The sequence below is a fragment of the Seriola dumerili genome, unplaced genomic scaffold (assembly GCF_002260705.1).
Source record: "Seriola dumerili isolate Sdu_G_001 unplaced genomic scaffold, Sdu_1.0 BDQW01000230.1, whole genome shotgun sequence".
NCBI classification, from domain to species: Eukaryota; Metazoa; Chordata; class Actinopteri; order Carangiformes; family Carangidae; genus Seriola; species Seriola dumerili.
Genome location: NW_019174485.1, coordinates 1,517,989 through 1,542,880, shown reverse-complemented (window position 1 = coordinate 1,542,880; position 24,892 = coordinate 1,517,989). Strand labels below are relative to the sequence as shown.

Sequence of the window (24,892 nt, the reverse complement as noted above, 5' to 3'; positions counted from 1 at the left end):
CTCGCTTGGCTGCATGGTTAACTAACCAACTGTGTGCTTCACCAACTGCTAAATTGGGGATGACAGAGTATTAATGTGAATATCTTGGACATGCCTGTTTTGTTTTCTCTCAATGAGTACATTGTTTTTGTTTAAGATATATTTAAGATATTAATATACTCAGAGTGTCTGTTTAAGTGAGTGTTCTGCTGTGGGTGAGAGTAAGTGAGTCTTCACATCACACATACTATAGATTTACTGCCAGAAATGGTGGGCCTGAAGGGGGTGAACATAAAAGCTGAAGTGTATGTGTGTGGTGAGACCCCTGTGACATCTATTGGAGAGAGAGGATTTATGGGGAAGTGTTGGCTACAAACCAAAACACTCAGTTGATTGGATGGACTGAGACCAACAAGGATGAAGGGAAATAAAGGGCCCCTGGTGGCGGCGGCGGTGATAGTGATACTGGTGCTGGGGGGTTCACTCATGGGTAATCAGGTGGGTGTGTGCACAGCTGCAGGCTCGAGCTGCGTGTGTGTCATGTGCGTATGTGCCAGTTCTGTACTTATCATGGCAGTCAAGTGGCTGTTGGTTTAATTAGGCCTAACCCTCTGCCCTCTGGCCAGCATGTTTTATTGACTGCAATAACTGGGTCGAGGTATCAAGTGTACTTTTGTACCCAGCCTAGGTAAAGCATTAAGGTTTTGGACTGTGTGAGAATATTTTTAGTATTTATATAAAAATCAGTGAGACACTGTAGCTATTAAGAAGAAATATATACATTATATGTTCCGATGCAGAAATTGTATATCTTACAACATAAATAAAAAAAATCAAATTTTCTTCGTGTTGGACAATGTATAAAATAGGTGGCATAAAGTGCACATACTATATGGCGCATGAAGTGTTAACGATTCTGTGTGTAATTCATATACCATGAACTGCTCATGCTGTGTGTGTTTATAGGAGTCTTACCGTTATGCTGAGGAACCTGATCTGTGTGTAGCTTCAGGCTGTGGTAACTTTATCTTTGTGACCCTGAAACCCAGACAGGAGGCAAGGCCCTGCTTTGTTTTTATTGAAAGGCCCTTTGATCGCACAAAAGGTTTGATGTTGGGAGAGTTCGGATCTGTTGAAAGATAAATGAATCTTATTCAGTTACTTAAGTAGATGTATTAGAAATAGAGCCTGACAAATTTAGTGTTGTTCAGTATGTTCATTTTAACCATGTTGTTCTTCATTTGTGACTTCTCTTGTTAATTGTGGGGGAGTTTTTGTGAGAATAATAACCTTAAAATTGACTGCGAGGAGAGGCAATGCAGTACATATATCTACAGTATATACTGTATGACTGTATGCATTATACAATACATTATGTCATTGGAGTTGCCGTTTTATATAGTAATAATATGACATTTTATTGCTAGAGTAGGGGTGTAGGGCTGCACAAATAACAAAAAAAAAGGCTGCAACTCAGTTGTTACATGGTTGTTTCTGACCAGTTATGGGTATATTAAATTGCCCATTGTCAAACACAAATGTCAAGTATTGTCATGGTTTTTGTTTATATATGTTGAATCTGAAAGACTGGAGGTTTTCCTCATATCAAATTACAGTATAGGAATATTATTTGCCAAAATTGCAATACTTAGCAAAATAATTGTAATATTAGTATCATGCAGTAGGGCTGCATGATACTAATTTTAGAGACTTTCCTGCACATAGATCTTAATGTTTCTTTTCTTCCATCTCTTTCTTTTTCTACTTTCCTCTCTCTAGTCATATTCATCTCAGGCGGTCAGAGCCCGATGCCCTGGAAGCCTGTGTTTTCTCCCTGAGCCACCAGGGGGCCTCAGTCCCACAGTGGGACACCCAGCTCTGAGTTTTGCCTTCACACTGAACCCTCCAGCCCCAGTCAAGCTGTCCGACCCTGCCTCCCCTCCATCCTCTTCTTCACCTCCTGCTCCTCTTTCTCCTCCCTCCTGGCCCCCACAGGCCCACCTGGACTCCCATTCAGCCTTCTCCCTCCATGAGGGGCGGGAGGAGGCGCCGGGGGCCCTGGATGTGGACCCCCTGCCTCTTCAGCTTGATTCACCTGGGAACCTCAGGGACCTGGGACAACGGCCCTGCCACGATGTATCAACTTTAACAGGTACGTAGGCCATGAATGATACATTGAGTCATCATTTTTTTTTATTTTTCTTATTTATTTTTTCTGGCTTTTTGTGCCTTTATTGATAGTGCAGTAGAGAGAGGAAGACAGGAAATGGGGAGGCAGAGAGAGGGGGAATGACATTCAGCTAAGGGCTGTCCGATGCGGGACTCGAACCGGGGCCATCTGCAGCGAGGACTGTAGCCTCTACACATGGGGCGGATGCTCATCCCCGAGTCATAATTTTTTGAGAAAATGAGGCTCATTCAAATTTAAGCACGAAAACTTCACTTACTCATGAATCTGGAATTGACTAATTCAGTTGTGTTTTGTACAGAATTCACTTGAGGAAGAGAATGATGTAGGTTCTTACATTCATCAGTAGAGGGCAGTGTGCCATTGTAGGTGACACATCAGCCTAGAAATTAATGTTAAAGTGTTTCTTCCTTTCAGTGTTTTTCTTTCCTCATCCCTAAACCCATACACTATATTTATTTATATATTTTTTAAAATATTTATTCACACACTGAAACCCAAACCCTCCCCATGCTCAGACCTCTGTTCAGACCTGCCAGAGTTGGAGATAGTGAGCCTGTTATCAGAGGCTCGGCCCAACTACACTCTTCGAGCAGACAGTGTGTTTGGGTACGACAATGACGGCTGGCTTCACACCCCCCTGCTGCCACCAGAAGTCGCTCTGGGACTCACACACGAGCAGATCGAAGAGACATTCAAGTACTTCTGTGAGTATTGTTTTCATTCCACTTAACATACGGATAAGTCTATAGCGATGGATTTGCCAACATCAGGACCACGCTATTCTCCCAAAGTGACCATTTGAATTGACCACTGTGTTTTACATTAAATGATTAGACCACATTAGAGCAAATATACCGACAGTTGTCAGCAGCTTGTGTTTTAATACATAGATTGATTTCTTTTTGCTGTATTGCTGCCTTATTACAGGGCTCCATGTTTCAAGGTGCTTTACTGTTTAGCATGGAAAAATCCTTTCATCTACTAAAAGCATACAGACTGTAACTTCCAGTTTGTCTGTGGAATCTATTGGGTGTAACAACACAAGCAATGTATCTTCACAGGGAGGTAAATTTGAGAATGTAGGGATTGTCCTAACAGTTCACTGTACTGTGTTTGTGTTCATTTAGCCTCTTACAAGTTTACTGTCAAATTAAGTTGACAGAAGTTTGTTGAAAGTTGATATGTCACTTTGGTGGTTGAACCAAGTGTGTGTGACAGCAGCTTTTCTTCTGGCAAATGCTTTAACAAATTTCAAAACAAGGTATTAACATAAATGAGAGGGTGTGCCTGTCATTAGGTGAAAAACCATCTCTCAAATTGTTTTTAACTTACAAAACTAGTTTCATTTTCTCAATTGTGTACTGTAGACTACTTCACTTAATCTCTTGCACAAATCCTTATTTGTTTATTTCTTTGTGTCAGAGCCTGGCTCTTTCAGCCATGACAAGGAGGGAGATGAATCAATTTAAAGATCAACATAAGTAGTTTATTTACCACAAATCAATGAAATATCTTCTGAACAAAGAATCACAAATCAGTGTGAATGTCAATAAGATCAGCGTGAGGTGCACGATGTGTGAATGTGGGTGTGAGTGTTTTTGAAAGCATAAAATAAACAAAGAATAACAAAAAGAAACTAAGGCTGTCACATCACCAACAGGGTGTGAGAGAGAGAGAGAGAGAGAGATAGAGTGAGAATGGGTAACGGGACGTAGACCTAGATTATAGGCTGGTGAACACCGGGCCCAGGTGTCACCAGAAGGCACTGATGATCATGCTGTAGGTACCAAGATGAGTTGAACACTCCCACACAAACAACAACAGATGTCACCACATATAAAAATAACATGCCAGACTATTCATTTAGACAAAAAAGTTAGGTTCAAATCAAAATACATTCACAAGAAAAAATACAATACATATCAGTATATTTTCTACCTAATACTACATTTTAACATGTTTTCTTTAGGGATTTTCCACATTATATCAAATATGTGTTTTAGGTGGGAGGGCATTTTACTGCCTTGAGAGGCAGTGGAAATTAGAACAGTAAGTCACTTAAATATGGTGGCCCTTAATAACAAAGCACATACAAAATAAAGAAAAAACATCAAGGGTAACAATAGAGGATAAAAATTGTGTGTGTGTGTGTGTGTGTGTGTGTGTGTTCCCCCCTCCCTCTCCTCTCCTCTGCCACATTTGTGACTCACAGATGTCAAATGTCAGCAAGCCGATTAACTTGTCGTCACTTAGCTTCCCTAAAAAGTTTCCGCTCCGCAGATGGCACCATGATGACATTGTTGGCATGTCAACCCAGAAAGGGTTTATAATTAGATGCATAGGTTGTCTAGACCTGAGCGGTGATGGCAGGCTGTGACATCCACACCTTAACTACTATAGTGGCTGTGCACATGACTGATCATTGTTTATGTTTGGTAACTTTTCTAAAACACTAAGCTTTGAAGTGAAAGGTTGATCATTGAATCTTGCAGTATATGTAACAGAGTATATGTTTTGATGGTTAGAAGAGCCTCACTTCAGAACAGCTTGACATTCATGATGCAAAGCCAGTAAATTGTGGTCTGGCCAGTGACACGCAATATTCAGCAAATGAGCAAATGTGCCAATATCTGCCATGTTTAATTTGCAGTCATACAGCATTTGAAAAGATTAAGGAACTTAACTGTGTTTGCTTTGTAACTTGTGCTTGTGCATGAAAACGTCTCTTTCTCTTCTGCTGATCTGAATTTTATGCCAAGAGTTCCCTTACTCCTGAAGACCTTGGACCATAGTGATGGGATTTCATGAGATTGTTTGGCTGTGTCCTCATAATGCTAGATAGGCTGTTCCCAGGTGATGCCAAGCCACATATTGCAATCGGGAGCAGGACAGACTAACCTGGTCCATGCAGATTATGCCGTGCTATGCCATGTTGCAGTGTTTGCCTCTTTTTGCAGGTCACATATGGCTTTGTTTTGTTTTTCTTTTTTTACCTCAAGCTCACTGCTTCCTTCTCTCCTCTGTTTGTAAATGGTTTCATTCAAGTTTTTCACTGCCTTTAACTTGTTATTGGTTTTCCCCCAGTCCTTCGTCTCAGGTTTGATTGAACTGGTCCTAAATATTCATCAGTGTTATATATCTCTGCATATCTCAGTACCATGCAAAATCTGTGGCACACCAACCAATTGATTGTTAAAGCTGCGATAATCAATATTTTTATATTAACAAAAGATCAAATGACTGGATGTAATGTGGAAGGGGTTGATTATAGTTGACACTCGTCCGGCCCTGCAGTTCCTCTCACTCTGGCCACTATCAATCCAGCACCAAACAACAGCAGAGTCAATAATGGACTTACATTCATTGGTTAGAACCAAACATGAGTCCAAATGAATGCTAATGTCGCTCTGTGTCCGCTGGGTGTGTAAATAGAAAATTGCTTGCAAACAAATTCACTGCATTTCGCTTTATAAGCTTGATAAAAGGAGAAATATTTAATTTCACATATCATAGTGAGCAGATTGTAGTTATGATATGAATAAACAACAATCCACATTTTATTGGATGACATGACCAGTATTTATAGTAATTACATGCAAAACCACTGATCCACAACAAGGAGTATATCACTACGACCCAGCTCAGGCATGCAGTGCGCTTGTCTGCTTCTTTATATCTTAAATCGGAATTATGAGCACTATGTGACTGTTGTGCAGGAGTTAAATGACTTTCAGGGTGTTCCCTCAAACAAATATTTTAACAGTGATACCAGAAACTATTACTGGTGATATGGTGTTCGTTAGAGCCTCGCAATGAGTTACCTAAGAAGGTGGAGTTGATTATTATCACACTGTGCTTTATTGCCTGTCTTTTTGTGACAAACTTCCCTTACTGAATATTTTAATAGATAATTAATATATGATATAGGACAATACATATATAAGGATACAGGATAATTAATCCTGGTGATATGATGCTTAGAGTAGGTTGATTTAAAACACTGGAGTGTTGAATTTATTACTGGGCGGTGAAGCACGTCACGTCTTTGTTTGTTGCTGCAAGCAAAGTACTTAGCCTGTATTCCCCTGCAGCATTTTTAGTTCTGTTGTTGTAGTGCTGACCTGTTTACTTGCAGTTGCTGAACCATCCCTCTAAAGGGAGATATTATTTCCATATAAACAATATGTGGCACAGATGGCGAAAGTTGTGTCTCCACTGTCTCTTGCGTGCAGCATTTGACCTGGAAAGAGTCAGTTTGTGGGTGAAAAATGAATGAGGAGGTTAATATTTGATTGTAAGGAACTGCTGTGTCTGGAGTTACCAACAGCAAAGGCATGGGACGGACAGAGACAGGACAGTGACTGTGATGATTGGGTGTAGAATGACTGTGGATCATTGTAGCACAATTGAGTGGAAAATTCATTGTAGTGATTTTCATCTTGATTGGAATGAAAACAAAACTGATACAAAATGAAAGACAAAATGAAGATTTCTAGGGGGTTTCCATAATAATGTTAGAAAAGACAATAATCATTTATTATCTGTTTATACAAAGCAACCGTCTGATCAGAATATTTAGTTAAATTAAATTAGACAGAAAAATGTATAGAAATTGGCCTCATTAAACTAGTTACTTTGGATTAATTATGGGCTTAATTTTTATTTATTACACAAAAGGAATCATTATTTTAATATTGGAGGAAATATGATAAATATAAAAAATGACAACAGTATTTTTCTTGTGGTTCACTCATAATAATCCCAGTCAAAATCCATAAAATCTCAGACTGTGTTCATTCTATTGCCTCCATCAGACCCCTATAAAGTGGGTGTGGCTCTGTCTGCACCAGTATTATGCAGAGCCCTCTATCAGGAATTACGTATGTGTAGAATAAGAGCAGCCATTGGCACAGGCGGAACCTACCATCTTACTCACTTCAAAGGGGTGGGAGGTCTTTGTGCAGCATCCTTTCATACTGCATCAGCTCTCCCATCCTGAAATATGTTTTCAATTGTAAGCATATAATAATTATATTTTTGTGCTTGGACAAGGTCAGTGTGATCAGTATCAGCTTTTATGGTTCACAGTATAGATTTTTCTTCCTCTTCACCCCTCCTCCTCTTCCTCCCCTGTTTTCTTACCCGGTAGTCCAACGTGGCCAGGTGAACGGAGGCAGGCATGACGACAGATGGCCCCTACGGTCTGAGGGATTATATATTAACGCCAAGCAGCTCAGATTCTCTTGCACACACAAACACAGGTGTACACACCCACTCACGTAGGCTAGTGGCCACTGTTTTCACATACACACAGGCCAGCAGAATGCTGCCAGAGGCACAGCTGGTGTGTCACAGCACAGCCAACACACAGTAGAATCAGGAGAACAAGGGATTTAACTGATGGACGGAGAAACGGAGGACAGTTTTTCTCCGGTCACCATGGAGGTGTGGAGCTCTTCAGCGTCTGAGGAGGAGGAAGAAGAGAAGAGCACTTCCAGTCTTGTGGATGAAGTAGTGGTGGATGAGCAGAAAGGCCACAACAGCAATAACAATAATAACAACAACAAGGACAGCCTTTGCAGGGAGGTGACACAAGGTGAGATAAGGCAGCGCATGATGTTTCAGGGGATAGGAAAAGGAAAACGGTGTGCACCAGAGACTGGTCAGTGATGTGCAGAGCCCATGCTCAAAGGAGAGATAAAAGAAAAATTACATGTAAAGCAAGAAGTCTTAAGTGTCATGGTTAGTACATTTATTTTACCCTGCAAGTCAAATATTGCTCTGTGGTATGCATAGTTGTACTCTGCATTGTCAAGGTTATCTAAGTTCTTTAATACTTAATAGCGCACTGCATGTACTGGAGGGCAGTGATGTCATTGAAGGTACATCAGGCAGATGCTGATTACCAGTCAGCACAATGCCTGTATTTGCAGCTCTTGTTGTAAGGATGCTTTAGTTCGACAGGGAAGTTCCCTGAGACGTGAAGAGTTTTGTGAATATAATCAGCTTGAATGTTTCCTCTTAGTGTGGTGAAGGTCACTGGGCCTGTGTGCGTGTGTGACCACACACTCTGCAGCAGCACAATCAAGCCCTGTGTACATACAAGCAGTTGTCATTGGCAGCATTGTGAATATGAGTTTTCTTTTGTACTCCTGTGGTTAATATATGGAGGTCAGAACCTTAGATTTAGGGAAAAGTATTTTAATGCTACAGTTTCTATTTTTTGGATTTCTTTCCTCTTGGCGTGCTTTACTTCGTCTATTAGTGTGAAATTTGAGTGGGAACATCAAGCATGAAGAATTGTATGCATAGAGAATTAAAACTGGTTGAATAAGACTACTTTGTGGTCTGTGGTTCAAAAGGACAAAGACTGCAAGTACATGAATTGTGCTGCTGCCCTAGTTTCAGTCCAGTATTGTCAGGTGTCTCTCAGGGGCAGAAAATGTGATTTTCATAAAAGATAATTTGATATTATTGCTTGGCTTATGGTGTAGAGCAGTTTGTCTTAATCTTTTTTGCAGTATTCAATACTACTACACAAAATACAAAATGACGCATGTGTTTATAATGAACATGATTGAACATGTGAGATCATAAAAGTGCTCGTGAACACGTTTTTTAACAAGAGCAGTTACTGTGAGCAGGGATTCCCCTGTATTCCTCCTGTGTATGAGGCGTTCTTTGTCTGAATGGGCATGTGGCTGGCACCCGCTCCAATCCTGCGACATGGGCCCCCCCTCCAGGAAGAGTAACACTGAAAATGTTATTTACAACTTCATACATGTCTTTATGATGAATTGTATTATAGCATTGTAAAATATACACTAAGTATACACTGAAGACTGTTCCCTGTCCAGACAGATTTACAGTAAGAAGCTCTGTGAGACAAATTTTAGCTCCTGCCAATCTTGTCAAGTGTGCCCCTTCAGAACAATACAGATCAATAGGGGATCAATGTAAACCTTATTCTTGGAGCTCATCCATACCTGTCTGATCCCCACAACATAACAGACGTCATAAGTATTCCTAAGTCAGCAACGCTCATCCATAGGAACAGTGTTCAGGGTAGCTGCCTGGATTTAGCTCAGTGCAAACCCTAAAACCTCCAGCTGGCATAGCGGCATCTCCTCCCTTGATCTGCTCCATGCTGTGGCAGTCAGGTCAGGAGGAAATAGATCAGGTGTCTCACCTGGTGAGACTTGGTGGATGTGCAGTTTAGGTGCTTGCTGAGGGGAATGTTGATTGAACTGCAATTCTCTACATGCAGTACATGAAAATCGTCCCAAGATTAAATTAACCTTAATTGACTCCTTGTAAATAATATACAGCAGTGATGCTTTACTTTGATATACCTGTGGCAGACCGACATGAGACACAGTCCCTTGCAGATGTAACATACAACGATTTGAGTGGACTGGATGTGTAGTGTGTAGATCAGTGCTCAGTTACAGGACAGTATCTGAAACCTCTCGATGGTCCTGCTGCTGCTTTGCTTTTAGGACAAGTGCTGCAATCCACTTTAAATACAATAGGATTTGAGAAAGTTGAACTGCTATCTGATTAACCGTTGTAAGTTTACATAACACAGCAAAGGTATTTCAGTTCAGTTACACAATTAACCACTCAAGAGCTGATTTGATGATGATTGATTGAATGGTTTGAAAGTTATTTAGTGAATGTTAATACCCAGCTATTGTCTCATCATCAGAAACAGAAACAAGTTTTTGGCAGTGTAATGAACAGTGAAATTAGTGTCAAGTTTCAAAGCTTAATCTTGACCTTGGGAAGAAAATTCATTTCACTCTAGTGTCCATTTAGTAGCTGTTGTGGAGCTTTCAATGGTGTGACATGAACTTCATCAGCAGATGCAGTTTGCACAGTTGACATTGAATTGTAGATGGTAAATTTTTCATTTCTCTGATTGATATTTCTCGATGTGCCTCTCACATTTTCAGATCTCAGAGATGTCTTAACTATTTTATTTGTGATTAGAACTGAGTCAGTTAGAATGACAGTATCTGTGACTTTAAGTTTGGAGGCAGAGCTGGATGGCAATGACAGATTAATCCTTCTTTCAGGCATCCAATGCTCACATGGAGTTGCCCTTCTACAATGTCGTTGAGAGACACACGAGTTCCTACCAGTGGACCTGGTATATAGCCAACAGTGAGCTCTAGAATTAAAAGAAGAGTTTCCAACGACATTGGTCAGGAGTGACTTTGATACATGATGCCAACTTACTGTTTAACAATCAGACTATCTCACTTTTGAAGCATTTGGTTTCTACATTTCTCTTTCATGTACTTAGTGGGGATGAAACCATGACCTCTACCCTGCTGTAAATCACCTCAGAGAGCTTTAGACCTTATTTATGCTATATAATTCATGGGCAGCTATAGTTTACAGCGCAGTAGTTCAGCACTAGGTTAGTTTATTTCCATTAGGCTGATTAGACACTGATACACATATCCAATCACTGTGTTTCCAGGCCAAATTCAAGTACCCCAATCTAATTACTTGGCTGTATGGCAACGTCCCATCTCAGTCCGGCTAAGCTTTCTACTGAAGTAAGATTACACAACTGATTTTGGTTTAGAGGTATGTTGTGTTATTTGGGGTTGCACTTAAGTCCAGGCAAGTGCACATCCGTAAACAGAAACAAATCAGATGTTAAGTAGAGATGGTAAAGATGGTGTTCATTTTAGCACATATCTGTTATTGTAGACAGTTACTTATAATGTTTGTCCTTGGCAGACAAAGCAATAACCTTTGCGTTTCTGATGAAATTTAGGTAATGAACAAATAAAAGTAAAGTAAAGTAAAATACTAAAGATGATTGCTTTACAGTATTTGGCTAATGTACAATACATTAACGGCTTTAATTAAGAACCTGTGTGCGTCAATAACAGATCTGTACCTGGCTAATTAATCTTTGACAACTCTTCATCTTTATTGACTTTGAAGTGGACATAAACAAACCATTCTGCAGGATGTAAACATAGTTTCAGGTCAATAGCCATGGCGCTGTTATCCCCTCCATGCTGTACGTGTCCTGCTGGTGTGAACACTTTGTCAGTTTAGTCCTGGCAGTCTTTCCCGTTGAGCTATATTGGTATCCAGGAGAATGAGGTCTTTATTGGTGTCTTATCTGGGCTAAAAAGGATCAAGCTAAGAGGATCAGTATCTGGCTGACCACATAGGGATGTTGTGGTCTGTAGCTGTGGAAACTTTAAGGAGAAGCGTGCTCTGTTCGAGGCACTCATTCATACAAACAGCACTGTCAGAGTTTTCAGCCTGTTTGTATTGTTGATGTTATTACAGGTTAATATTGAATAATAATTATGTGACAAAGGCATGTTCAGGAGTGGTACTTCACTTTCTTCACTTGTTTACATGATTATGTATGAATATTAATCCTGTTTTAAATACTTATAATCCATAATCCATTTTCATCAGAGGTGTACATGCAGAAACACAACAGAAAACCCAAAATGTTTAATAGAAAATCAAAGGAAAAGAGATTTAACCCCACTGGACAAGTGATTTAATCTGCAACTTTATTTATGAAAGTGCAGTAACTGCTGAGAAACAGCAATATCAGCTAACTCAATAAAAGCATAAGTGGATATAAAACATAAAAAACCCTTTTTTTCTCTCTCTTAAAAGTAAAAACTGGGCTTTTTCCATCATTTAATTTTCTAGAAATGCTGGCTTGTTAAGTAGCTGCTTGATAAACAAAAACAGAGGAAGAGTTCAGTCAAAGTCAAAAAGCTTCCCCACAGGTTATGTATTATTGCTCGAGATAACCAGTTAGCAAGGCTGTGTTATTGTAGGATCCTCTCTGTACCATCTGCAGCTCTGTCTCTTCCCCCATTCATTAAATCCCTCTCTCCCTCCTCCCTCAGTGCTGTGCTCAGACAGAGTGGGCCAGGTCACCAAGACGTATCATGACATTAAGGCAGTCACCCACCTGCTGGAGGAGGTAAGAGAGAGACACTCAGCAGATGAACGGGATTAAAGAGGATTAAACTTATTTGCCTCACTGACCATCACTGTTTATTTCTATCAGCCTGATCAGATTTGGTCAAAAAAATGTCACTGCATCTGTGATCTCCTCTTACTGTGTAAGAAAATACAATATACTGTATATAGATGTCCTATATCCATGACATTGTTGACTAGTAAAATAAATGCAGTATTTTGTATCACTTTGCAGAAAGAGCGGGATCTGGAGTTAGCAGCGCGGATCGGTCAGTCCCTCCTGAAGCAAAACCAAGAACTAACATCACGCAATGAAATGCTGGATGAACAACTTGAAATTGCAAAGGAGGAGGTATAAGACCTTACGATACACTCACGCTGAACTACATGATCTGCGTTATGTTACAGTCTGCTGAGCTCAAGTGATCATGACTCATTTTCTAGATTGCTCAACTTCGTCATGAGCTCTCGATGCGAGACGACCTCCTTCAGTTCTATGCGAGCACTGAAGAGATAGAGAACGCTGAATCGCTCTCGCCGTGAGTACAACATGCACATTCACGCACACAGAGATTGAGGAATGACCAGTGGGAATATTTATTTCAAGCAACAAAAAAGAGTTGCGAGGTCTAAAATTGAAAGAAACATGTCATTTAAACTGCAGTGTAACACAAAACACCACTGCTACACCAAAGCAGGTGATAGGGTAGATATAATGCAGTAGATATTGATGAAATAAAAGAGATCGCCAAATGCCCACTCGGAGGAACATTGCTTTATGCTGCTGCTCAGTACACTGCGTCTGTGTAAACATACGTCAGAACATCTCCACTGATCCTCTCAAAGTTTCTGGCTAAGCTTTCTACTGAACTCCCTCCTATCAGCACTTAATCATTACCACTGTTCATTAGTGTTCTCATTTCTCTTTTCTCTTCATTGCTGCCTTTTTTAGGTACATTAATTACTACTCAATTAGAAAATGATTTCTCTTCCTTCAATTGTCTAAAGTTGATGTTTGTCCATCAGTTCTGCTTAAATGCTTAAGAAATCGAAAATCAAGAATGTATCACGATAGTGTCACAATTAGTTTTTCACAACAAGTTCTTTGCAGTCAAATTAACAGCCATGTCACTTTCTTTGCAAAACAGTATAAAATCATTTGTATTCTTAGTGAACACTGGAGCTGCGTATTCATGATTACATACAGTTTAAGCTTATGCATCTTTCCTGAGGATCATTTTCTAATATAGAAAGAGGTGAGTTGTCTAATGCAGACACATTTTTTTCTTGTTGCAGGGTAAAAAGGAATGAATCATGCAGTTCTCTCAGCAACTTTGTCCACTACGACTTCCTGCAGCATAAACTGAAGGGTTTAGAGGAGGAGAACCGCAAACTGAGATTGGAGGTATGCAACGTTACATAGTTCTCACACAGAATAAAATGAAAGGAAAGTTGTTTGCACATACAAGATGAAATAAGACACTTTCAAAAAAATGTCATTATCATTACAAAATGTAGCTTTGAATATTGTTTATATTGGTTGGTTTAACCCTAAACAAATATCTTCAGTCACACACTAACATTTATTTGCAAAAACTGTTTGAAAATACCAAAAATGTAGTATGAATTCTCATTTCATATTTAATAATGCAAATTAAAAAACACCTCTAAATATAAATAAGTCATTAATGTGATGGTAAGAAGGATTTCAGTGAATATTTTGGATCAACACCTTTTGTATTATCACAGCTTAGGGCTGAATCAAATCTACTGAAAATTTCAGAGATGTAATAAGTTCACAAAATGTCTAGTTTAACACATTACACACTCATGCTTGCCCTAGCATTAAATATGATATTTTGACATTGCAGGCGAATGAGCTCACAACAGAGACAACCAACTATGAGGAGCAAGAACAGGAGCTGATGATGGTGTGTGTGGAAGAGCTCTGTAAGTGTTACAGTCTTGATTCAATAACTGGAAATAATTTGACTGTAGCTTGGGTACAGGTGTATTTATCTGACCTGTGTGTTTCAGCATCAGTCAATAAGCAGGTGGTCGACCTGTCAGAGGAGCTAGCACGGAAAGTAGAGGACTCTGTCAGACAGCAGGAGGAAATCAGCTCACTGCTCGCCCAGATTGTGGACCTGCAAGCCCGCTGCAAAGGGGTGAGACACACACACACACACACACACACACACACACACACAGATGCCATTAAATACCTACCCTTTTCAGATGTTCTTTAATTATCCACTAATGTCTAATCACAGTAAAACTTTTAACTTTATTCACTCTGTCCTTCAAGGTCACCCACGAGAATGAAGAGCTGAACCAACACCTGAGTGCCTCCCGTGAGAGCCAGATAAAACTGAAATCAGAGGCAAGACACTTACTCTCAGATACTCCCAGTGACTTCAACAACGTACTCAGTTTTATTTTCCTCTCTGAATGGCTGAATGGTTGTCCGGATGTAGACACAGAAGGTGGAAACATAGACAGCTGCGAAGCCAACCTACAGAGGGTTGTATAGTTGTAGGCAATTAACAAAACCACAATATGCAAGAAGCAATGAAATGTAGAAATAGAGACATGATTTCAACCTTTTTTTTTTTTTATGTGCATGTCAGCAGCTCCGAGGAACACCATATGGTTTTCTTTGAACCCCTTCTCTGCGTCCTGACAACTACCTGTGTATGTGTGTCTTTGCAGAAGGAGACCTCAGCCAAAATATGTTCAACACCTCCTGTGTACATTGTTAGTGGCACAATGCCTTGCAGCTTGACTGATTTATCTCCCCCTGTCTGCAGCTCAAGGACCTGCAGGACAAGTACTCAGAGTGTGAGGACATGCTCTGCGAAGCTCGAGAGGACATTAAAAACCTGCGGAACAAGAGCCTGCCCAACAGCACGGTGCAGCGCTACACTGCCCTGGCCTCTGTCCTCCCCATGGACTCACTGGCTGCAGAGATAGAAGGCACTTTCCGCAAAGGCCTGGACACCCCGGCTCCCTCAGAATACAAGTGAGTCTTTCATTTAGTAAGTGTGCTCTCACCTGTAGAAGGCTGTGTTTGAATTTGAATTTCTCTTAAGTGAACCCCCCTGTATGTTTCGCATAGTTTGGCAACATAATGCAGGAGTCTTGTTATATTTTATTCAGTTCTCTGCAAAGGAGAACCGACTTTCAAGTTTACAGGGCAGAGTGTTTGACCTGAATTGAGTTGATTCAAACCACTTTACTTTGAAATTATGATAAAGGAAGTTGAGTTTGAACATAAATGATGTGGAGACATTCTGAAATCGTGGTTATGATTTATCGGTTTTCACAGGTTGATACCGATATTAAGTTAATAGTTAAAATCCTTAAATTGTTCTATATATAAGGCAAGAAATAAACGTATTTATGACTTTGACACATCATGCAGGGAATCTCTACATATTGATTCCACACATACTACCTCATAGTGAAATATGACATTTACAGAGTAGAAGAAAGTGCCCCAGAAGCTATATTTAGTAAGATTTAGTGAGATTACCACTGATTGAAAGTAACTAAGTCCATTTGCTCATTAAATTTTGAAGCACTTGTACTTGACCTGTGTATTTCCATATTATATTACTTTGTACTTTTACTTCACCACATTCCAGAGGGAAATATAATAGACTCTCTACACCGTCACACTCACCTGTCAGCGATAGCTACTGGTTACTTTAAAAACTGAGATTTTAAATCAAATGCAAGTTCATAAAGGCTTTATTTTAAAAGTAATTTTTTTAGGAACCATCACTGAGCTACTCAAAAAAAAAAAAAAAAAAAAAAAAACAGATGAAGAAGATGGAGGTGTAGCTATGAGTGATGTCTGGGTGGAGCCAGTCAAACTGCAGCATGTTTGTCGCGGCTCTCACATTTTAATTCTTCTTCTTCTTTCCCAGGAAACAGAGGAGTGTTTTCTTCTTCTTTGTGGTGTGCTGCCAAAAAAAAAAAGAGAATAGAAAACAAGTATATTTAATTAGGCTATTATTAAAAGGTAGTTCTGAACAAGTTGTTGTGTAAATGAAAAATGAAACCACATACGTTCTCTCTCTTCCTTATCAGCCAGTTTCTCCCTGAGTCTGACTTTCAGGGCCTTCCATTTTTTCCCCCAGCTTCTCTCTCTGTGTAAATGGTACATTTCGAGAGCCAGCAGTTCCCTCCTGTACCTGGTGATACGTTTTGACTTTTTCATTATCACCTCTCTCTGCTCCTGGCACTTCTCTTGCATTTCTTTGAGCTCAGTGGTTATTTTTTCCTCTTTAAGTGTCCACCATGTCCTCAATGTCTGGAATTCATGCAAGATGTTTTTAAAAGCAGCCAGGTGCCTTTCATTCTCCATCTTCTCATTGGTTTTAGCGACCTTCAAAACCTCCTCCAACCGTTCGACCTCATTTTTAGCATGGAGGTATTTCCTCCCGAGTACCCTCTTTAAACTTCTGTTTTCATTCACAAGTTGACCCTTTTCCTTTACCCAGCTGATCGTCATGTGCTTGAATTCCTCAGCCCTCTTCCTCAGACTGGTGTTGACTGAGACCAGTGTCTGATTGGTTCTCTTAGCTGATTTAAGGGCTTGTTTTAGTTCATGCACCTCTGCGTCGGCCGCTGGTCTGGATGTACAGGGCTGGTGTTGTCTTGCAGCTTTATTATGCTGCTTTTTCTAATTGAAGGAAATATAAAGTAGCGTTTAGCTAAGATTACAGTCACACATTTACAGTAAATGTATTGTAGCTTTTTCCATTTGTTGTCAAAGAAAATTGTAGTTTTAAATAGCTATGTTTCATAAAAGACAAGTTTGTCACACGAATTCAAGGATAAACTAGATTATTAAATAAATTGTTTGAGTTAAGAGAGGTCCTAGGGTCTTTTTTGGGGAGAGCTGGAAATAATATTAATCCAGACTTTTGTATGGTCTTTGGTAATCTGTTCATAAAATATTTTCTATATTATCGGTAACATTATGCATCAGTAATGTGTCCGTTTCAATCACTTTAGCAAACAAAACAGATTTGGTTCACTGCACTTCATAAACAACTTCCCAAAACCACAGATTTTCTTTTCTATTTAGTGTTTTTATCTAATTGTCTCAAACAACACGACAATCTTACTCTCTATTTATTTAATTTTGTGTTGGAGATTAAGATTACATTGTTTTGCAGTGGTACAGTGCAGTTTTTTCTACATTTCAGATAAAAAAAAATATTTAGACAAAAGGACAAGAGTGAACTGTTTAAACATCCTGAGAAAAAATTAACAGATCAAATCTTACCATGTATTTTCTCCAACGTCTGCCCGCCATGACGACTGAACAAAGATATTATAGCGTACTGTGTGAGGAAGCAGATCGGTGTTTGAGACAAACTGTTTCTGTTTTGTTGATACTTGAATTTATTTTTTTGAGGAGCAGTTAATTCTAGAATTGAGACTCAAAAGTTTATTTTTGACCTTAGAAAGAGAATTTGAGAAAACAATCGTGCCACGTTCCTGCAGTTTATCTTTGTTTTCTCAAACTCTTTCCAAAGTCAAGAGTGAATATGGAAGAGAATCTTAATCCTCTTCCTGCTGTTAACAATGGGATCCTACACAAACACACAATTTTCCGCAAGTTAGAACAGTTTTTATTATTCTACATTCTGTCAAAATATTTTCATGCTTCTTGAATGTAGCAACATTTTGATGTCTGGTATGAATCTGGTGACAGTGTTCGACCATTCTCGTCAACGCGATATCTCAGTAGTGCCTTGAGGGAATTTTTCTTCAAATTTGGCACAAACATTCATTTGGACTTAAGGATGGACTAATTAGATTTTGGTGGCCAAAGGTCAAAGTTCAAGGTCACAGTGACCAAAACGCATTTTTTTGCTATAACTCACAAATTCATGTGCTAATTATGGTACAATTTACCACAAATGTCTAACAGTATAAAATGATGACATTTTATAGGGTCAAAGGTCAACTTCACTGCGATATCATAATGTTCTGCAAAAACACTAGCCATTATTCAACACTGTAGCTCTGGAATGAGAGGTTGTGACCATATTTCCTGTTACTTGCCCGGTTGGCGGCAGTATACAGCTGCAAGGCCGATAATCTAGTTTGGTCATGTTGTCAGATAAATCTGATCAGACTAAACCAACGCCCTGTTGTTGATGTTTAAGAACACCCAAGGATGTTATCTGCAGTATTTTCTGTTGGAGTAGAATAGAGCAGTCACTAGCTACTAAAACAAAGGTGACCTGGTTTTCTCCACTAGTGCACATGACGGTGGATGATGGCTGCAATCATTTGAAAAACATAGCTCCATTTCTCAAAGACAGTGCTTGCATTAGAGTTTATATGGTGGTTTTTTTTAGGGATACTAATGGTCTATGAGATGAATATTACAGTGAGATCTAACTTATGCCGTGTTTCTTCTGCAGGAACCACCCGTGGCGTGTGTTTGAAACAGTGAAGGTGGTGAACAAGGTCGGGAAGCTACGGTCTCGGTGCCACTCCCCGTGGCTCCCAGGCTCCAGCCCCGTGTCCACTCGCTCCAGCTGTATCAGCACTCCTCGAACTAGCTACTATGGCTCTGATAATGCCAGCCTTACCCTGGAGGACAAGCCCAGCTCCTATCATGCTCAGAAAGAAGACAATGGGTGTGTTTGAGTGTATGTGGTTGCATGTGTCTGCACTTTTATACAAATGGAAAAGTCCACATTTTATACACGTTTCTCTGCGTACAGAATTGCATATGTAGCATTTTTAAAAACCTTAGTTAAAATGACTTCCTTTGGGTTTTGAACAGTGCCACATGAGCTTATGACGATTAACCCACTAAAGGAAAACAATCTGCGGGGTTGAAGAAGTTAAAACATTATGTAATGTCTTCTTCCTGTAGTGTGAGTGGGCCAAAGCGTCTGGGTCAGCCAGGCACCCCAGGGGGCCAGGACCTTGAAGCTGCTTTGCGCAGCCTGTCAGCCCGCCAACAGAACCACTCCTCTGAGCGGCCTTTCTTTGATGTGGAGCGTGAGCGTAAACTCCGTGCCTTGGCAGCAAACTGCGAGGAGGGCGAGGGCTCCAGCGGCTTCCTCACACCAAACGACAGCCTGGCCTCCAGCCTGGCAGCATCGACAGGCACCAACTACTCCAATGGCAGCTCACGACAGTCCTGTGGCTCCTCAGGGGGCTCCAGGTCCTACCTGCCTGACCGCCTGCAGATCGTCAAACCTCTGGAAGGTAAAAAGCTTCATCTTTATAATGTGTCTTATAAATTTCCTGGAACCTGTTCCAACTTTCATAGAGTCACAATGGAAGTATGGCAAAGACAAGCACAGGCGTCTCATTATTGTTGACATTAGTCAGAGATACTAATTAAATACCACAGGTACATTCACAGCTGTCCTGCTCCTAAAAGTTAAAACTGCTCTTTAAAAAAGAATAAATTAAAAAGGTGGAAGTTTAATTACTTGATTACAAAATGAATACCTTATGAATATGCAACTACATTTGACAGCAGCTGATGGTAAAATTAGGGAATAAAATTTACATATTTGATAATTATACATATTTGATTTAAAAACTGCTCGTGGGTCAATTTAAATTCTTCCAGAAATTGGCTTTGCAAATTTCTTATGAGGAACATAATACATTCAGCAGCTTTATTAGGCCTTAAGGATACACACAATGCTTTTTGGAGGGAAACCACAGAAAATAAACATAACTTTTATTCTTTACCAAAAAACCCACGAGCTACTTTTTTAACCGAGGAGCAAACATGATATTATATACCAAGATTTTCATTTTCATAGCAGATGCCTACAAAAGTAACAACAGTCATGCTTTGTGGATTTAGTTCACATCTTCCGTCACTCCTGAGGGATAAAGAGACTAATTGGGATCACGTGAAACTAAATGAGGCTGAAGTGGTTTATCTTTTGTTTTTTTGTCAGCCATGCCAACCGTCATGACCAGTGTCTTTTGGGGCAAACTGGTTTTCATACAATGTTGGTGCAGTTGCTTTGGGCAGTTTGTTATGTTGTTCTACACACACACATATAATTGTTGAGGTAGAAAATTACACTTTAAGCTTGCTTTATCTACCTCTTTTCTTTCTGGATCTTCTTGCCCAGCAAGATCCATTTAGAATGTGGGTGAACCTCGCTAAAACCAACCCCACCCTAATGACAAAATTATAATACAATGAAAACATGAAACAAAACCTAATGACAAAAAAACAAAAAGGACTGTGGTTACAAGTTTACTCTTTTGGGGTCAAGAGAAATGCGATCATAAGTAAATCATTGTTCTTTCTAATGTAACATCTTTGTATTACAACATCCTACATCTACTCGTCAGGCTCGGTCACTCTGCATCAGTGGCAGCAGTTGGCCAAACCAAACCTGGGAGGCATCCTGCATCCACGCCCGGGCGTCCTGACGAAAGACTTCAGGGAGCTTGAGGTCGACATACAGCACGTCTACAGCCTCAACGACCTGGAGGAGGATGAGCCTGACCTATCGCATCTCTCTGAAGCGCATGGCATGGGTAGGGAACATGTATAAAACATTGTACACATGTTGCATTCAGACAGCTCTGCTATCTCTGTCATTCCTGTTCACTTTGTCAAATTCCCTCTAAAAACCATATTCTCTTCACTTATTCAAGCCTTCATTGCCATTCATTGTACAGTATTGGAGTAGCTTCCAACCTTATTTGCCGCTGTAGTGGCTCATTCGATGTGCTCATTGGCTTTCGTGTGTAGCTTAACGTGCCTCTCTCCCCCCATGACCTCACAGTCTCTCCATCCGGTCCCAACCTCCCTCAGACCACTCCCACACATACCATTACCACCTGCCAAGTCCTCCAACCCTCCCTCCTCATCCCCTCCTTCTCTACAAGGTAAGAGTATACAGGGCCTTTTCTCTTTTTGAGCATGTTGTGTTGTCTTTGTGTATTTCTCACAGCCCTGAGCAGGTGAATTTCCATCGTGGATCGTAAAGTGAAATTTGAGCTTTGAGCTTGATTTTATATTGATGCGATGGACCTGAGCTGCCGTAAACTCTGAACAAGGAACTCCTGAAAAGAGTATGACATGCTCGTTATTTCACACCTAGTTTTCGCCATGCCACTTTCATGAAGCAAGAGTGGATGTTCCAGATCTCCTCTCTTCCATCCTGCTGCTTTATCTATCACCTTACCAACTTGTGCTCTTTACCCCCACAGTGGCAGAAAACGTCTGTCGAGGCTCTTTCTCCAACTCTAGAAGGAGCCTTCAGGGCAAAGTAAGAGTTGTGCGGTTACAGATGCACAATGAATGCACGATAAATGTCTTGAATACTAACGATGGAGGCGCTGCACCTTGCTTGTTTAACTAAATAACACATTGGTTAACAATCGAAGAAGGTGTTCTGCCTAACTTTTCCAAAAGTTTTTGTAAAAAGAGTCAGATGTTAAAAATTTGCTATGACCTAATTGAACGGTCATGGGAAAATGTCTGTGCCTCTGAAAATGCAAATTCACTTCCTACTAACACTTTTCATAATGGTATAGAGCTGTCTAAATGTCTCAGCTGGTATAACTTGTTTGTACTCCCCACACATACTTGTTAGACTACATGTTTTAATGTTTCCTGACCTTTCCAGGTTTTCGTCTTGGCACCCTACCAAACTAATCATCATGTTTATTCATCTTACAGCAATGACAGAGCAAAACTAACAGCAATATAACAACTGAAAACATCATCTATTGCTTGTGTATGGACTTGCATGTTTGTGCAACTTGTGCAACCAGCTTGGTTTTCTGATCTATTGTGTTAGTTTTGTTTTTAATTATTATTATTTTCTGTTGGCAGCCTTCACTCTTTCGGCCTGCCAGCTTGTCGGAACTGTGAGCACGTGAGCACTTCATCTCCACCCCACCAGCAGCACTTTGACTGGGGAGGCCGGACCACCACCACCACTACTACAGCCACAACAAATATAACCACGTCATCACTGGGACTCCTGCAGCTGCTGAAAGAGCGCGGCATCTCAGCCTCCCCTTATCCCCACCGCAGCCTGCACTACAGCCATAGTACAAAACCTTCATTCTCCACAGCAAAAGACAAAGATGGAGGCTCGAAATCGAACGAGGAAGGAAGGAGGAACATTTTCAGCTTGAACTTAGTGGGGAAGCTTCAGGGTCTCGGGTTGCACAGAGTGGCAGCCTGGGGGATGACAGGGCGCAGCGGCAAGGAGAGAGAAGCGGTGAGGCATCCTCTGCAAGTCTGATGACGGCTGATCCACCACTTACTCCTCCCTCATTCACCGTAGTGACTTTGTGTCAAGCCATGTGATTCCCACTGTGCAGTTCAGGGTCCACAGCACTGGTGACTTGAAAACAGAAGCCACAGAGTGCACCGGAGCCATACTTTGAGTTGTCTGTAGTGTTTAGTACTGTTCTTTTCTATGAACTCATGTACAGTAGATAAACTGTTGTGTGCGCGCGTGTGTGTGTGTCAGTGCGTGTGTGTCTATGTGCGTGTGTGTGTGTGTGTGTAACATCTTCATCTCAGGACGATCACCTGTCTGTTCTGCTTTTTACACAAAAAAGAAACGCCATGAACAAAAAAAACCTTTTTATACTGTTTTGTGACTATCATTTTACAGTTTTCCCAACCACTGGTTTAAAAAAAAAAAAAAACCTCATCACGTGTCATTTTTTTTTAGTTTCCAAAGTGAAAAATCAAGTTATGTATTAATAACAACATTGTCATTTGGGAGAATTAATAAAAAAGACCACGTGCAGTAAATTAGTATTAGTTAAAACCACAAACCAAACCAATGCTGTCACACTGAAGATCTTTCAAATGCACTAAAATACACTCTGATCTTCCTGCTTATCAGCTGCTACAATGAGAAAAGCATGCTATATCTAAGATTGTCAAATATACTGGAAGGAAACATTGATCAAGAAGCACTGCGATGACATCTGCTCCACACTGGGACAGATTATATACTGACTGAACTAAATAATGTTGACATGTTCCTTTAGCTGTCTGCCCCACAATTCATCACCTGCTTTCATGTGTCGTTAGGCTACGTGCAGCATCACCCCTGAGCTGTTGAAATGTCTGACTTTGTCGACTTATTATTATTATCCTGAGCCAAACCTCACCAAAAAAAATGAATAAATAGACTAATCAGGTTTGCCTTGCTGCATCAAAGACAGTGAATGGGATTCTTAGAAGCAATATTTGTGTATTTACTGTTCGCGTTGATTGAAAACCTTGCTTGTACAAATCTGCTGTATTTCATGTCATCAGGAATTTTGAAACTGCTGGGATATAAATGAAATCAAAATCGTGTCAGGCATTCAAAGTGAATTCTCCATGGTGTTAAGGGGAATCCTTAGTTAAAGAAATACAAGTAGAAGAGAGGTCATAATTATTTAAACGGCATGTTACTTCAATCACCTGTAGCTAAAAGGCATAGGATACCGTGAATTAAAAAGGGAAGAAATCATAAACACAGGTTATAATAATAAGTTGTGTTTTGACTTAAATCAACCAAACCACTGTTTCTCTGCACTACTGTTTGCTATAGTGTCTGTTAGCATCACAGCTGTATATGTATGTGTATAAATTGTACCACCTGTGAATAAAACTTTGCATTTTCATCCAGTACATTTCTGTATGTCTCTATTTCTCTGGACAAGAAAGGAACCAACAGATAAAACGACCGTAATAATTCTGCCAAATAGTTTATTTATGAAGTTGCAAGGACAGTAAAACATTTCCTGAATATAAAATATGAACAAAAAGCAGCATGAGCTCTAAGCTTGTTGTTTTCACTGTTGTGTCTCATTCAGCGTCCCGGCGTCCGAAGTCCACCCAGCCCTGGTAGTCTCGATCTGACATGCACTCAGAGTTCATCACCTCTGTGAACAAACCAGTCCTATGTGAACCACACACAAGGCTTCAGTACAATAATCTGAGCATCTTTGATCTCTGCTTGCTTACCAAGTTATCTAACTGACACAAGTGAAGCACAAAGCCAATGAGAAAATAACTTTCACAACCCAGCCCTCAGCATACCTGAAATTGCTTGCATTATTTGCTTGGTCATTATCTCTCGTTCGTCTTCCGACAGGTGTGCCCGTCTCTCCATCCGTGACGAGTGAGTCTGAGGAGCCAGCCCCTGTCTACGAGCCGTGTCTCTCACTGTCTCCCTCTTGGCCAGAAGCCGCTGTAGCGTGTTTCTCTCTTTGGCATCTCCAGCTGCAGAGGACTCAGGTGAGGAGGCTGCACCAGATACGAGCAATGCAACCAGCAGTGCAAACACCACAATAACTTTACCTGACATGTCTGTGTACAGAAAAACAAAGAACAGATTTTTGGTAAGAATTAATGATTTATAATAACAACAATTGAAAATGACAAAGTGACTTTACCTGTGAAGATGAGATGGGTTCACAACAGATTCAAGAGGAGTGATGCTTCTGGTGCAAGTCTGGTGATTCCGAGCCCTTTTATACCAAAAGTTTGGTGTGCGAGTGATGTGGCCTAAAATCAAAGACTGATAACAGTGTTCACTGATTGACTGGGAGGCGGATGCAGCGGGAGGATGTGCGTACAGGAAACGATGGACCACTATATCCACGAAGCCATTACTATGCTTTTCTCTCACCTGGAAAGGCCTTTTTTGCCCCGCAATAACAATAAAACAAATCAATGTATTTACACTGGAAATC

The 24,892-nt window shown here is 40.3% G+C and overlaps 2 protein-coding genes across 2 annotated transcripts; one reads left to right on the top strand and one right to left on the bottom strand.

The window, feature by feature from the left end:
• The first annotated feature begins 396 nt into the window (after positions 1-396).
• Positions 397-22,805, top strand: LOC111229451 (trafficking kinesin-binding protein 1-like). The gene is made up of 16 exons (XM_022755784.1): positions 397-477; positions 1,759-2,131; positions 2,686-2,874; positions 12,076-12,152; positions 12,387-12,503; positions 12,596-12,690; positions 13,448-13,556; positions 14,023-14,101; positions 14,189-14,319; positions 14,460-14,534; positions 14,962-15,173; positions 18,601-18,819; positions 19,062-19,399; positions 20,519-20,707; positions 20,959-21,061; positions 22,014-22,805. The coding sequence occupies exons 1-16, from the start codon at positions 397-399 to the stop codon at positions 22,429-22,431; spliced, it is 2,805 nt and encodes a 934-aa protein (XP_022611505.1). The 3' UTR covers positions 22,432-22,805.
• Positions 22,806-24,002: 1,197 nt separating this feature from the next.
• LOC111229415 (gastrin/cholecystokinin-like peptide) lies at positions 24,003-24,504 on the bottom strand. Its single transcript, XM_022755739.1, has 2 exons — positions 24,237-24,504; positions 24,003-24,079 (listed from the first exon to the last, which is right to left on the bottom strand). Exons 1-2 carry the CDS (start codon positions 24,502-24,504, stop codon positions 24,003-24,005), a joined length of 345 nt encoding a protein of 114 aa, XP_022611460.1.
• Positions 24,505-24,892: the final 388 nt, after the last annotated feature.

Coding starts and splice junctions, on each gene's coding strand:
- LOC111229451 (XM_022755784.1), top strand. CDS start 397: ATGAAGGGAAATAAAGGGCCCCTGGTGGCGGCGGCGGTGATAGTGATA. Junction 2,875..12,075: donor AGAGACATTCAAGTACTTCT/GTGAGTATTGTT, acceptor CTCCTCCCTCAG/TGCTGTGCTCAGACAGAGTG. Junction 21,062..22,013: donor ATCCCCTCCTTCTCTACAAG/GTAAGAGTATAC, acceptor TTCTGTTGGCAG/CCTTCACTCTTTCGGCCTGC.
- LOC111229415 (XM_022755739.1), bottom strand. CDS start 24,504: ATGTCAGGTAAAGTTATTGTGGTGTTTGCACTGCTGGTTGCATTGCTC. Junction 24,080..24,236: donor AATAATGCAAGCAATTTCAG/GTATGCTGAGGG, acceptor GTTTGTTCACAG/AGGTGATGAACTCTGAGTGC.